The sequence below is a fragment of the Eufriesea mexicana genome, unplaced genomic scaffold (assembly GCF_001483705.2).
Source record: "Eufriesea mexicana isolate 0111107269 unplaced genomic scaffold, ASM148370v2 scaffold440, whole genome shotgun sequence".
Classification (NCBI taxonomy): Eukaryota; Metazoa; Arthropoda; class Insecta; order Hymenoptera; family Apidae; genus Eufriesea; species Eufriesea mexicana.
The window spans coordinates 70,557-84,439 of record NW_016908588.1 but is presented as its reverse complement, the minus strand read 5'-3'; the positions used below and the strand labels follow the sequence as shown (position 1 = coordinate 84,439).

The window sequence follows — 13,883 nt, the reverse complement described above, 5'->3', positions numbered from 1 at the left end:
CTGGCTGCCGCCCGCGTCCCTTAGCTCTTGTCCGCGACCAGAGAGAATTACGTGACGCTGCCACCGCTGCTTGTACACCCTGGCTTACGATTAGCTGAGATTTCCACGGAAGAAACACACCACTGCTGGGGCCGGAAGGAACGCCGCGGCTAGGGCCCGGCCCGGGCCCTCAGCTCCTTCTTTTGCGACACTCTGATCTCGTTTTAATTGAATCTACGCTCAGGTTCTTCGAATCGACATGTTCCAGTGAATGGAAGAGCCAACTGATTTCCTTTAACAACGTGGATGTACCAGGAGTCACCTTCGTCGACCATCAGCCAGAGGAATTCAGTTTATCGCGTTTTGCCCAGTGAATGGTCAAGATGGGGAAGAGATAAGAAGTTTCGATGAACTGTTCGGGTGAACCGCGGTCAGTGCCGTTGTCAATCTACTTCTGACGCCTGTGACGAAGAAACTCTACCCTTGTTGACCTCTGCTTTCGGTGCTTCGTACAAACCATGGATTATTCCTACTTGAATCAAGCGGCTGCGGCCGCAGCCGCTGGTTTCGAGGCTTCTAGCTGTGCTCTGGCTGCCAGTGAAATGCAATGTGGATACGGGGACTTGAGTTCATGCTCGCAAATGAGCCAGGCCGCTTATCGGTATACAGCTGCGAGGGCTGCTGGTTATCCGGGAAACGCGGGAACCACTAGTACTGGAAGCACCACGCCGCTGGGGGCCCATCACACCACCCACTCTCATGCCCACGCGCACCACGGGGCCCATGCAACCCCCTGCTCGGTAATGGCCGCCAGATCTCAAGAGGTCCACCGACACGCTGCCTCGATCTTCCCTTCGGCCATTAATCTGCAGAGTGAGTGCATTTAGTTATTTTGGGGAGAAAGATATAGATAATGATAAGTAGATGGAGGTTTCTCTTCAGTGAAAAATTTAGTTTCTCGTTTTGCTTCTTAACTTAGCACCCTAGTTTAATTATCTTGCCTATTATTTGAGATTTTTGTATCTCCTCCTATACATGGAATTTGTTGTATATTTCTTTTCTTTTGTATTTTGAAATTTATGTATTTTGCCTCCATTTTGATAGGGTTTAGGATATTTATTCGTTAGAATCTTTGGTCCCATTGGTCTTTCTTTTCTGTGTTTTCAAATGAATAGACCTATCTTATTTATTTCGTTTACCAAAAAGCAAAATTAACTAAATTTATGTTTCATAGTTTGGAAGCTAGTGCAATTTCTATTAAGGTTGAAAAATGTCGTGACAAAGCTTCATAAAATGTTATATGATGGATCATTCTGGGTTTGCTATGCTTCATAAATCATTATTTGATCTCCTTGCTGAAAATGTGAGAAATTAACGCCTCTCCTGTTCAGAAATTTAAATCTGTCGTCACCGTCCTCGTATGTGTAATAACTATTTAAAGTCATCAAAATCTATTCGTTATTTTACTGATTTTCTCTTATTTATTCCATATCCGTTAATTGAGAAGTAATTATTCGGTCCCCTCGGTATTTACATTCAACGATATCACGTTTATACATAAGATCAGGCCACGGGAGAAGGAAAAATCCGTAAACTCGATGCCAAACGATTTCTATGCACTGAACGAAATCGAATCCCTTGGTCGATTCAATGAACTCTCATCCCTTGACAGTGAATGAATAAATCAAACGTCGTATATCGTTAAAATGGCAGAATTCGCGAAGAGACGATCAATTAGATAGGGAAGAAGGTAGCCTGTGCAGGCGGGGCGAAGAGGACTGTCTTTTCCGGGAAAAAAGGAGGGTGGTCCTTCTTTCCTCAAGGGAAAGTTGCCACGATGGCTCGTCTCCATGCACGAACCTACCAGCACGATATATCCTCTGGAAACGACGACAAGATGGCACTGAAAATCAATGGATGTGTCTCGTCCTCCCTTTTCCTCTCTTCCTCTTTCGTATTCTTGCCTCTCTTTCTCACTCTTTCTTCGTCTCTCCCTCATTTACCGGTTCGTTCCTCTTGTACCCAACTCTGCTCTGTCTCATCCCATGTTTCCTTTATCCCCGACTCACTCTTTCTCGCCCTTTCCCCCTTTACTCACTCATTGCTATGGTTACGTTGCTCGCTATCCCAGCCATCCTCACCTATATTCTATAATCTATAAGCTGTATTCTCCTCGCAGGCACGAAATCATCAGAAGCGTTTCTTCTTAGACAAAGTAATTCGACCATACTGATTTTCCTCGTGCTTTATCAGTCATACTTAGAAGTCGTTCAGTCGGAATGGTCAGTCTTTGGCTACTGATTGAATGAAAGTTTGGATAAATTGATTTAGGAGGTAGTTGATATACTAGTTAAAAGTTTCATGTTGAATCAAACTTATCTTAAGTAACCCTATAGCATTTGATCAACCTTATTTTTGTTCTTGGTAGTTTGTATGAATTAAAAACTTAGCTGTCTATGAAATTATATTTATATCTAACTTCAGAAAAATCCAGATGAAAATTAGGATACAGTTAAACATTGGTATAACGTTTACAATTGTAATAGAGAAATATTGAAGGCAATCCAAATTTTATAACTTTGAGTTTACACGAATGACAGTGATATAGAGCTATTTTAGTAAAATCCAAATCGTTTCTGCTAATTTAATGTTATACAAATTTTCGATTTTTTCTATTTTGAATTTTCAGGTGGACTAGGATATAAGGCTTACTCAGGACACGATGGGTTAGCGGAGAAGAGGAAACAACGTCGGATACGAACAACTTTCACATCGGCTCAGCTTAAAGAATTGGAGCGTGCCTTCCAAGAGACACACTATCCGGATATCTATACTAGAGAAGAAATCGCCATGAAGATCGACCTGACGGAAGCTAGAGTTCAAGTAAGTACTTCCTCACCTTATGCACGATTAGATATTAAAAAGTCATTCAAAATACACTAATTATCATTGTTCTACAAATTATCATTGTTCTACTCCTACAATGCATCGATCTTACGACTGCATGAGTTTTGCGACAATCGTAATTTAATATAGCAATAAAATTGTCGTTTCATTCTAGCAAAAGTTAACAAATTAAACGTGTAATACCCTCGCAATGTTACTACCCTTACAAAACGTGTAATTCCAGAAATGTAACAAGTTTAAGGATCTTCGTTAAAAAAGTATTTCACGCTGATTACAAAGATTCCAATCAGAGAAGACCAAGCAAGAAATAATACCGGCAATAGGCTGTTCTTTCGTCCACTTTTACTTCAGGGTACTCCCTCTGGCGTCACCTAAAATGGAGGGCCGGAAACGGAGGGACAAGGGTGATGGCGGAACACGGGCGCCATGTAATTGCATTACAAGCCCCATTTTCGTTTTCACGGTTACCTGCAAGTCGCTGCTTGATGGATTATACCGTCTAATGCCTGTGACGGATTAACTTGAACTTCTTGTACACTGGAGATTCAGCCGGGAGATCCCCATATCTTACCATGGTGCAGAATCGAACGCGCAAAATTTATGATCCAATCAACGTGTTTTGCATTTTCGGCAGCTTACTCTCACGAGCTTTTACGGATAACCAATTCTCTTTCGGTCTCTGACGCGTCGATATCCATACTTCATCCTGTTCTAGTATCCGTTTTGTCTCTCCTATCACAGATTTTCATGGTGCTCGACTTGATCTTTGCTTTTCCGTTCTTCACATCTAGTGATCGATACTTTCCTCTATTTTATAGGGAACGATATCAAGGATTTCTGCTTTGCTCCATCCATTCTCGATTACTCTACTTCCTCTCTGTATTTCTTATTACGTTCATTTTTATCATCGATTACTTCGATCTTTCTAGATACCATTCAACTTCACTCAAAACCTCGTAAATATACGTTTATTTTCTATTTTTTATTTTCTTGCCTGTTGCAGGACTTTGTTATAGTTGTTGACTGTGAGACCAATCTGCCTCTCCCTCGTTACTTTTAAGTTGAAGAATTTCTTTTAAAAAATGATCTACTTGGGAACGAAGTACTAATCCATGAGATATATGAGTCCAAGGTGAATGACTGCCGTCTATCTTCTTGCTTCCTATTTTTCGTTTGAACTTCATGCATTATGAATGCAACGATCCCTTCGACGATGCACATTTGGCAGGTGTCTGGTCTGGATCCAAAAATAGTCCACTTCGATAGACGAGGATTGTGTCAGGAACCAACGTCTTTCTTAATTCCGATTCTCGTATAATAATAATCATGCTTGCCAATCACGGACGTTAGTGCTGCGGGAAAATGGTAGTCGCCCGGCGCTATGGTACGCCGAACTCTCGTATCAGATTAAATTTATTAGACTGTTCGTGTGACGAGGATTACTCGTATGACGATCACGTCGACAATGTGAATGAAATTCTGCTAGACTTTATTAAGTGATATAAATTGAACATTGGAGTAGTTGCCTCTCTAAGAGGTAAGCCACTTGTTAGCTTTTAAGTACCTACGTGAAATTATAAAATATCTGAAAAATATTTTATCTTTCATAAAGCAAACGATAACGGGAAACTATTCAAAAGTAATTGTACAGAATGTTTCATAATTGGTGATCAATTAAACAGAAGATTTTTATAGATTATGAAAGAGACACACGTACACGTTGTAAATCAATTTTATTTCATTGTTTACTAACAGTATTTCACACGTTTAGATCTTGAACGTTTCCTGGCAAATAACCATTCATATATTAACCGTTTCCAACAAATTTTAAGCAAGAAATTGTTCACACGTGTAAACAAAATATTCACTGTTTAGAACATGTTCCTAATTCTAAATATTGCAATAACTTAATGGAAACGATGGGTATATGATGGATTGCTAATGTTTTTAATTCTGTTATTCAAGTAAAATAATGAAATAAAATAATAATTAATATTAAGTAAAATATAATCACATTCATTAAATGACAATATTGTTCTCATTATCTTCTACGATTTTCTGTTTATTGGCATGTAATATTGAAATATCCTGCACATAGATGCGCAGATGGACGAGTATAATATTCTGAGAATGAAAATTGCAGTCTACCAACGAGAACACGTTTAATGTCGTAAAATCTGTATTTCCCTAATTACGAAACAGGCTGTTCACTTTCGACACTTATTGCCGACCAGTAAATCTAGTTACCGGGAAACATTATTGCTAGTAACACTAATCACCCATGTAACATATTCTGAAAACGCTCTGAAATTGCGTTACCGGGGAAAATGTAATCTTGTCGATGGAAATGGTGAAAAATATGGCCAGAATAAACAGGTCTAATTGTCTTTGGAACACGATATTATTTAATCTAATTGTTATTTAATTTGATTGATTTCAGAATGTTAGTGCTGCAACGATAGTAATAGCCAAAAATTAATTAATTACTCTGTTATTAACTAGAGGTATTGAAAACCTTAATCTATTTTCTACAAAAGCAGAATTTCTAATTGCAGAAATTTCATTTTTCAGTTTTCAAAAAGTAATTACAGTGACTTAAAGATGCAGGAAAATGTAAAATTCTGATACATCTGACTGGATATTCTGCTTAGCTCACCTGAAGGCCATAAATGTGGATATATATGCACGCATGATAATTAAACACGAAGTTACTATCAATTTTCTAGTAGTTTGCGGCATCATGGGCCGACCGCCATTTCCAAAGAGGTTTTCCCTGACGAAGGGTAGTCAGTACGGGTCTTCCCTAATTCGTATCCTAAGGTCCACCCTTGAGATGCTTTCAACTTTACTAAATATCTTAATAGATCCTTTTTTACTTTTCCTATTGGAAAATTTTTCTTCCATAAACACACACGCATATGCAATCACAGATATGATTTAACTATCTTTTAAGTCTTCATTGCCTTTTGCAATCTTTATCATTCAACTAATCAATGAAATAATAAGTTTATAAATTTAGTTCAACCTAAAATAAGGAGAAGGAAAGAAGAATTTTAATTTTTATAAAGAATGGAACATATTTTCTTCTGTGGAGAGAAGATTCACTTAAACTGGATCAAGACAAACAATGGACCCCATTAAGACCATACAAATAAAATGGACTAAACAGAAGAGAAAGATGAAGAACTTAAATTTTTGAAGAAGAATATACATTTGATAAAATAGAGGATAAGACAGATTTCCAAGATATAGATTAAAAATCCAATCACTTTGGCGTACAACCTCCCTTCACCCAAGGATCAGGCATCTCCGTCGTTCCCCATAAATCAACATCTTGGCTGAGAAGCTGATCCGTTCAATTCGCTGGCATTATGTATGCTCGCAGGTTGCCTGGAACGTTAATGGAGTTGTAATTCATACGGAATGACATGTGACTCAGAACAGTGAAACGTGTCGCCACGCGACACACCGGCACCCCTGTCCATGGTGTCATCAATGGGATGTAGCATAGAACAGAAGCGGGCAGAGGGTGAACAAGTTGGTGTTACGCTGCTGGACCAACAATCGTTGCTCTTACGAGCTCGTAAGGGTGCGGATTCAATTGAAAGAAGTGGAACGATCTGGCTAGTACGATTAATTCTATGGTGGAATTATTTTTGATTACTTTCAGACTTACACGCATTCAATGAAACGTGGCAGAAGCTAGTCTAGGAAAAGTCATCATAGACTATAACATTGGATCTTTTGCTATGGATACTTTCCAACCTCTTTTTTAAAAGAGGTAAGAAAATTTAAAAAAGAAAATTTAGATATTGTAAGATATAAAATATTGGATAAATGTCCAAGCACTGAAATTTCTTCTTTGTTAACTTTGACATAATATAATGATTATGTATTAGCATATAAATTGCAACTTTAATCCTATTTTTATAAAATAACAATTTTTCGGAAGAACCAGAAAGTCCCATAGAGATATAATAAAGAGACACAAAGGGAATAACCAGAATCGTGTAATTTAGAGGCAGACAGTCTTAGGAGCGTCCCGGAAAATCAACATGAATTTCTTTTTCCCGGTGGGACACGATCGAGCACCGTCACGGGGTGCAGGGGGTTGATTCTAGGAGGGTGATCGGGGCGCAGCCTCTGATGAAGGGTGTTCAACGGTGAGAAAAGACAGTGTACTCAAAAAAAAGATCAAGAAAAACATACTGGAAAAGGTCGAAGCAGGAAAGAAACACAAAGACCTGTTCCATTAAAACGGAGACATAGAAGAAAAATAGAGATACTTCTTCCTGACAGCAGTAAATACTGTTATCTTTTAGCTTACTATAAATAACTATTAATCATACGTCATACTAGAAAATATTATTTAAGAAAATCTCACCCTCAAAAGAAAAATGAGAAAGTAATCTGGGTTGAAGATTCATTACAAATGTCTTTTGTCAACAGAGAAAACAGAGCCAAGCTATCTACAAAAAGAGAATCTGGAAGAAACTGAAAAATATGTCCGATCTACAAGAATAAAAGATAAATGAATGGGAAGACGTAGGAAAGATCAAAAAGCAACGACGGAATAGGCAATAACGCTTCGAACGGAAGGATCCTCGTTGGGAAGGCAAGGAGAGAAGAGAAGGGGGTGGCTTGCTGGCACCGAGGGATGAAATGGGGAAAACATTCGAGCTGGCTCGACTCTGGTAGGCCGAGGGTGGCTGATACACAAGGGGCCCATGGCCGGAGTGTGCCCTGGTAATTGCGAGCTCTATGTAGATCCACTTACGGTGATTAAAAACTGTCCTGCTGGGTATCATCTACGGAGAACGACGTTGGGTGTTGCAAACACACCGGTGCGCGACGGTATTCCCGTTTGGCTGGAACTCCTTCGATACCGCTCTGTTATCGTGCTGATGGTTGAGATTAAGCTGGATAATTGGTGTTAAAAACAGTTTGAGTGAAGAATCGTGGAAAACTGTCATCTGAGAGTTGAACAAGTGTTTAAGGGATTATCTTGCAAGGAAATAATTCTGCTAAAATGAAAACTTTGGATATAAGGATTTTTCATTATCTCTAAGACCAAGTCTAACATCTGATGTCTAAAATGAAGATGAGTCAAATAATTATTTTAATCATTGTAATTAAAACATTATGAAGGACTATGGGTAGCTTTAACTGGAGATCTAAATTCTTATTCTTCTATATTTCTATCAACCATTGGTATGGTTGAACTCAGAAATTTTCGCACCTGATTTAGCAATTAGTGTGATCTGTTTATTAATTTATTATCCCTTTAATGTTAGTACTGTATGTATTTTGGATACATAGTAAGGTACTTGTGCACTTTATTAGAAGTCTCGAAAGCATTTGCTGGGAATTGAGTGCTATTTGGGTTAAACACTGCTCGTCGAGGTTCATGGAAGGGTGAACACTGAATTTTTCACAGGGGCTTCTAATTAATCCTTGCCTTCGATTTCTACGAATGACTTGTTATTTAAAGCTTATTATTCCTTGACCAAATACCTACCACTAGTGAATAGTGACCACAATGAATACTGTCCAATCAATATTCCCTAATTGTCAGTTTCTCCAAAGTCATAGTTGGGGAATAGCTGACTTCAATGGATACTTCTTGACATTATGTTTCCTTCTGACATTAACTATTTCTGTAAACAGTGCCTAACTTGGATCAGTGATAAAGAATAATGTATCAATCTGCGAACTTCCTCTGGACAAGATTTTCCTGAGACACTCCACCATCTGGTGAAATGGAAAACCATGAAATTTTCTACATTGAAAATAGACCCTAACATATAGATGATTTCAAGCAAACATCTGAAGTGAATCAGAAGTTGCAGCAGTACCTCAAAAAGGATCTCAAGAGCACAAAGGAAGGAATTACAACAGAGGAAAAAGTAGTTTAAAAGTACTATAAAAGGGCTTTTAACGAAAGAGCAACAATGAAAATTCATTAAGATAGATTTTCTGAAATGAAAAGGAACAAGGACATAGAAAAATAGATTTCAATAATAAACGAAGATTCTGCAAAGTCATCCAAAAAGGAATGTAGTGATTAAAAAAACATCCAGAGATATTAAAAATGGAATTGTATTAATACAAAAAACAACACGAGATACCAAATTGAATCACAATTAAAGCAGCACGTACTCCTTACCCAAGATTTCAATAGTTATTTTATAAATTATCAATTAACTCTCGATTCTCCAATCCAAATATCTCAAACGTATAACTTGGATACCTGCTCGATTTTCTAATCTCGGTACATGCAAAAACTATTATGACTATATTCCAAAATACGGCTCGCTTTAATGGCGGACACAGCTGGAAGCAGTGGCAGTGGACCGTCACGATTGTGGTCAGACAGGAAAGTGGATACGCAGTTAATGAGATCTGTCCATAGCGATTTATTCATCAAGCCGAATAGCATCGATCTATCCAATGCATCTCTTAATCAGGATTTCGTCTGCAGAGCCATACTTTTCCATCCTGAACTTATTTGGTTAATTGAAGAAGGCGATTTCTGACGACTGAGAGTGTAGCAATCACCATCAACTGCAATTCTATTATCGAACGTCTGATTTAATACTCTTAACGAATCCTTAGCTACCAGAATTTTGTTATTTAGCCTTCGAATGCTCAAACCTGAAATCAATTATCTATCACCAAAGAATTTCCCCTAAGATGAAATTTCTTTAACAAAAATTCTTTAATAAACATTACTAGATAAATTGTGCTACATATTTGAAACTATGAAGTGAAATTTGTGGATAGAAATGGACACCAACATCTTCAACGTTTTTTAATAGTTAACACATTGGTATATTTAGATAAAAATATTTAAATAATGAAGAAATTGATTGACACTTTCTAGAAAATTCTTCTCTCTCTCTCTTTCTCACTCTTATTAATCATTAAATACATTACATGATTCTTCTTTGACGCTTCTCACATAACTGTTTTATTCTGGTACATTCTTCTGAACATTTTTCCAAACATGATTCATACTAGACTACACTGGCACATATTATATTTATATCTTAGCAAATGAGTTTCACTTATTCAACCTCATTCGCATTCACACATGTAAAACCAACACTCACAAAATTGAAGTTAAAAGGAAGATATTTTTAAAACTTGACTTGACTGCTTTGCGAGATTCTGAATAACATTTTGCATCACTATTGCTTCACGTTTATTAAAAAGAAATTAGGGAGAAACAGGTAATGGAAATAGCCCTAAACTGGGATAATTCTTGATATTTTAGTTTTAAAAGAGTAGTGTAGTTAACAGATTTGGTTTATGCTATTTAACAGAATGTGAAAACGCTAAATCATTTGATTTATCGTCAAAGCGGAAGTGATCCGGTTTAACAGTGATTTCCCCTGACTTCCTGCTGCCGTGATATTGATAGCAGCACTTCGGATATATCCTTATAACTCGCTTAATGTGACGCATCGAGAGAATCTTGGACGTGCCATGAATCTTTCACTAGCTTCAACATCCTCTGGTATGAGGAGTGAATCCTTTGATCTCATCACGCGTCACATCTTTCACTTTCAATGTCTGCGTGAGATCTTAAAAGTCTCCAATATCCTAATGCCCGGAAATCATATCCGGAAATTTCCTACCTTTAAACCCGTTTCTCTATGTCATCCACTTCCGTTAGTTCCTTATCTAAACGAAAAGCTCCCAGGAAGTTTGCTTTTTAATCTTTTTATACCTTTTTTATAACTTTCACTTTAGCTCTCACTCAAATTCTTGAAAGTTTAGCGGAAGTTCTTAAAAATTCGAAAGATTTCCAAAGTCCGAGTGTTCCCGCCGGAAACTGAGGCCCCAACTTCTCGCGTCTGACTATTCCGTCAATTATGAAATAACTTTATCGAATTCGATAAATACCAGATTATGAGATTTCAAGTTTTCGAATTTATTTCTCGATAATATTCCAATAACGAGATATTCTTGTTTTCCAGCCAGGATCCTCGTTCATAAGTTCGGATCAAGCCCCTAGGGCTGCGAGCCGACGAAATCCTTAGCCAACCAGACGGAGAAAATCACTACAACTCACAATCGCGAGGGTTAATCGAACGAACAAACACGCCGCAAACTTGTTTCTATCGACACAGAATCCCTAATGATTGGTCTATAAGCTTCCGGGCTTTCCCTATCAAGCTGTGTACATTGGCGTTAAAAACGTCTGCTCTCCTCTTCGACTAACAATAAGTCGGGAAATCAAAGAAGATTAATATATTTTCTTTTTTTCTTTTTAAGACGGCGTGTTGTTTGGAAGAACGAGGAACTTTAAAACGGCATAAATCTAGCGCTTCTGTTTGCGAATTTGGTGACCTGAAATATTTCAGAAGTCCAGTTGCCAAGTTTTTAGTTCTGATCGTTTTCTAGGTTCTCGTTTAACCGGTGACTTCAATTCGATCTATTTCGATGAACAGATTAATTCGTTACTTGGACATACTTTATTTTAGATTCGCGAGTCGCGTTACAACGCGAAAGCAATTTTCCCAGCAGACGAGGATGTTGAAGGAAATTCTGGCGCAGAGTGTTGCGAGAAGTAACAATTTTCATTAATGTTACGAGTCGAAGTTCTGATCACCGAGGAAAGTTGGCTCGTCGGATCCGTCGACACTCCTTATCCTATATTACTTTTACTCTCGCAATTTATTTTCTAATACCTACTGCAGAATGCAATTAGTAAAAGTCTTCAACTCTTCGGGGCTCCCATCCTGCCCCGATTACTCGAAAAGACCTCAAGTAAGTTTCTTTAAATTCTGAAAACTTGCGAACGCATATTTTCTGTAAACTTGCAATTAGAATACTCTTTTCCGGTGACAAGGGGAAACTAAAATTAATTCTTCTTGAAGGGAAGTAGCCGAGAGGAGAATTTGGAAAAATAAGCTGCACCTGATTGGGAGAAAAGGAAGAGAAGGACATAGAGGCAACGGAGCGCGTAAAGCGAGGCTTAAATATTTATCCAAAACGAGGTGGACATCTGTCGGTGCGGCTCGTTGCATTTTATTTAGGCGTACCGTATTTATTTAACATTAACGCCGGCACGTAGTCTCCCTAATTCACGCCGTCGTCGTCGTCCGTTCGGCAAACAACGGCACACATGCTACGGTCTCTTCGGGGTTTGGTCCGTGGCCAAATACGAATTATTAGTGTTGTCACTGGCACGTACCCGCGGCTTCTGCGTGTGTTATATAGTTTTTGGTCGGCGATGACGTAATTTTATTAGGCCGTCGTGGGGAACGTTACGTTTGTTAACCTCTTCTTCTCTGCCACTAGAAATACCTCAGAATTAAAGAAGACTTCCATTTTTCCAAATATTAATTCGACTTTTAAATCCACCCCTTGATAATGCAAGCGACCAAAATATAATCTCTCGATTAATAATCTAATAGCTAATTACTAAAAATTGCTACTGATCTTCTTACTTATCTTGTTTTATAATTAAAGAAAAATTCCTGTAAATTTCAGACCGATAAGATTGGGCTAGAAAAATTGGAAGAAATGGAAGAAGATATGGTTCAAAATTGAAACACAGCCCCATCGCGGTATACCAAAGTAATTTAGACAAAGGGATCGTAAAATCATCGCTCAATTAATCCGTAGAAGCATCTAAGGACCTATTAGGGGAAGGTTTGAAACGTGTTCAACGCTCCTAGAGTTTGCTCGAATTTCTCGAACAGCGGCCGTTCAACAGCAGCAGCAGCAGCAGCAGCAGCTGATAAAAATCCAATAGCAGTGTTTGCCGTCCGGAAAGGGCAATCACGTTCATCATGGTGTCCCGCGCCCCTGACTCTCTGAATCCACCCCTTTCCCCCTCTTTCCCGGCTTCTACCACTCAGCCCCGCTCTACGACGCCTGAACGTAGCCGCCCCTGGAAAATCTAGGGGTGGGATCCACGTGCACACACGTCGAGAGACGAACGAAGGGGGATGGAGGGCGAGAGAGAAGGAGAGACAGACGATCGCAAGGGAGGGAGGGTGGCTTTGCTGGTCAGATAAACGGTAAAGCAAATAAATCCGCTACTTTAACATGCAGGTCACCGCCGCTTTCCGTTTATTTTATTCGTTAAATATTTCATTTGGCCAACTAGAGCCAATTACGAGCGTTGCCTGCGCCGACGTTTCGCTCTGACGAGCTGGACACGAACATGACGCGACCTTCCGCCACCCCCTGTACCTCTTTGTCTCCCTGGATTCGTAGAGACGTTTTTGGCTGGGTTTTTGATGATTGCGTAGCCACCGGAATTTATCGATTTGAAGAAAATGTGGATGGTAGTTGGGAAATACGAAGATATAAGTTGGAATAATTTAGGAATTTCAGTCGCAATACGTAGACTGTAATAGTCTTTGGATCTTGTAACATAGTTCTGAGAATTCTTCAGCTTTAAAAGTACTTCGATATTTTATCTAGGGATATTTAGATTTCCAGGATTCCTCTTAAGGATCTTCTCTTCCAAAACTGAATATCTATGTCAAACTATAATTATGTACACCGTCTTATGAACTTCAGAAGCGTTATTTTATCGTTGCAGGTGTGGTTCCAAAATCGACGTGCGAAATTCCGGAAACAAGAAAGGCTGGCACAGCAGAAATCCACCTCCCAGAGTGGCATAGGCGTAGACAGTGGAGCTTCTAGCCCAGTAGGAGGCAACGTAAAAGCAGAAGGTCGTTCTCCGAGAAGCCCAGCGACACCACCAGGTAGCTCCAACAGCGTAATGTCCACGAACGAAGTGAAACCGATCCCGAACCCGAATCTAGTGAACGTGAAGCATAACAGCGATACGTCTGCAGAAGGCAACTCGCCAAATACACGAGGAAGCAACAGCGGTGGAGGAACATGGGGCTCCTGTAGCCCCAGGCCCTTCTCGGCAGCACTACCGCCATATTTGTTGGACCCGCTGCCTCTGAAAACCGCGAATCTCTACTAATCGTCCCGACGAAACCACTCCATCCCGGCGAAATTAT

At 39.1% G+C, this 13,883-nt stretch overlaps 1 protein-coding gene across 1 annotated transcript; it reads left to right on the top strand.

Moving 5' to 3' along the window:
* The first annotated feature begins 497 nt into the window (after positions 1-497).
* On the top strand, positions 498-13,846 carry LOC108545415 (paired mesoderm homeobox protein 2A). The gene is made up of 3 exons (XM_017897012.1): positions 498-852; positions 2,669-2,862; positions 13,451-13,846. Exons 1-3 carry the CDS (start codon positions 498-500, stop codon positions 13,844-13,846), a joined length of 945 nt encoding a protein of 314 aa, XP_017752501.1.
* Positions 13,847-13,883: the final 37 nt, after the last annotated feature.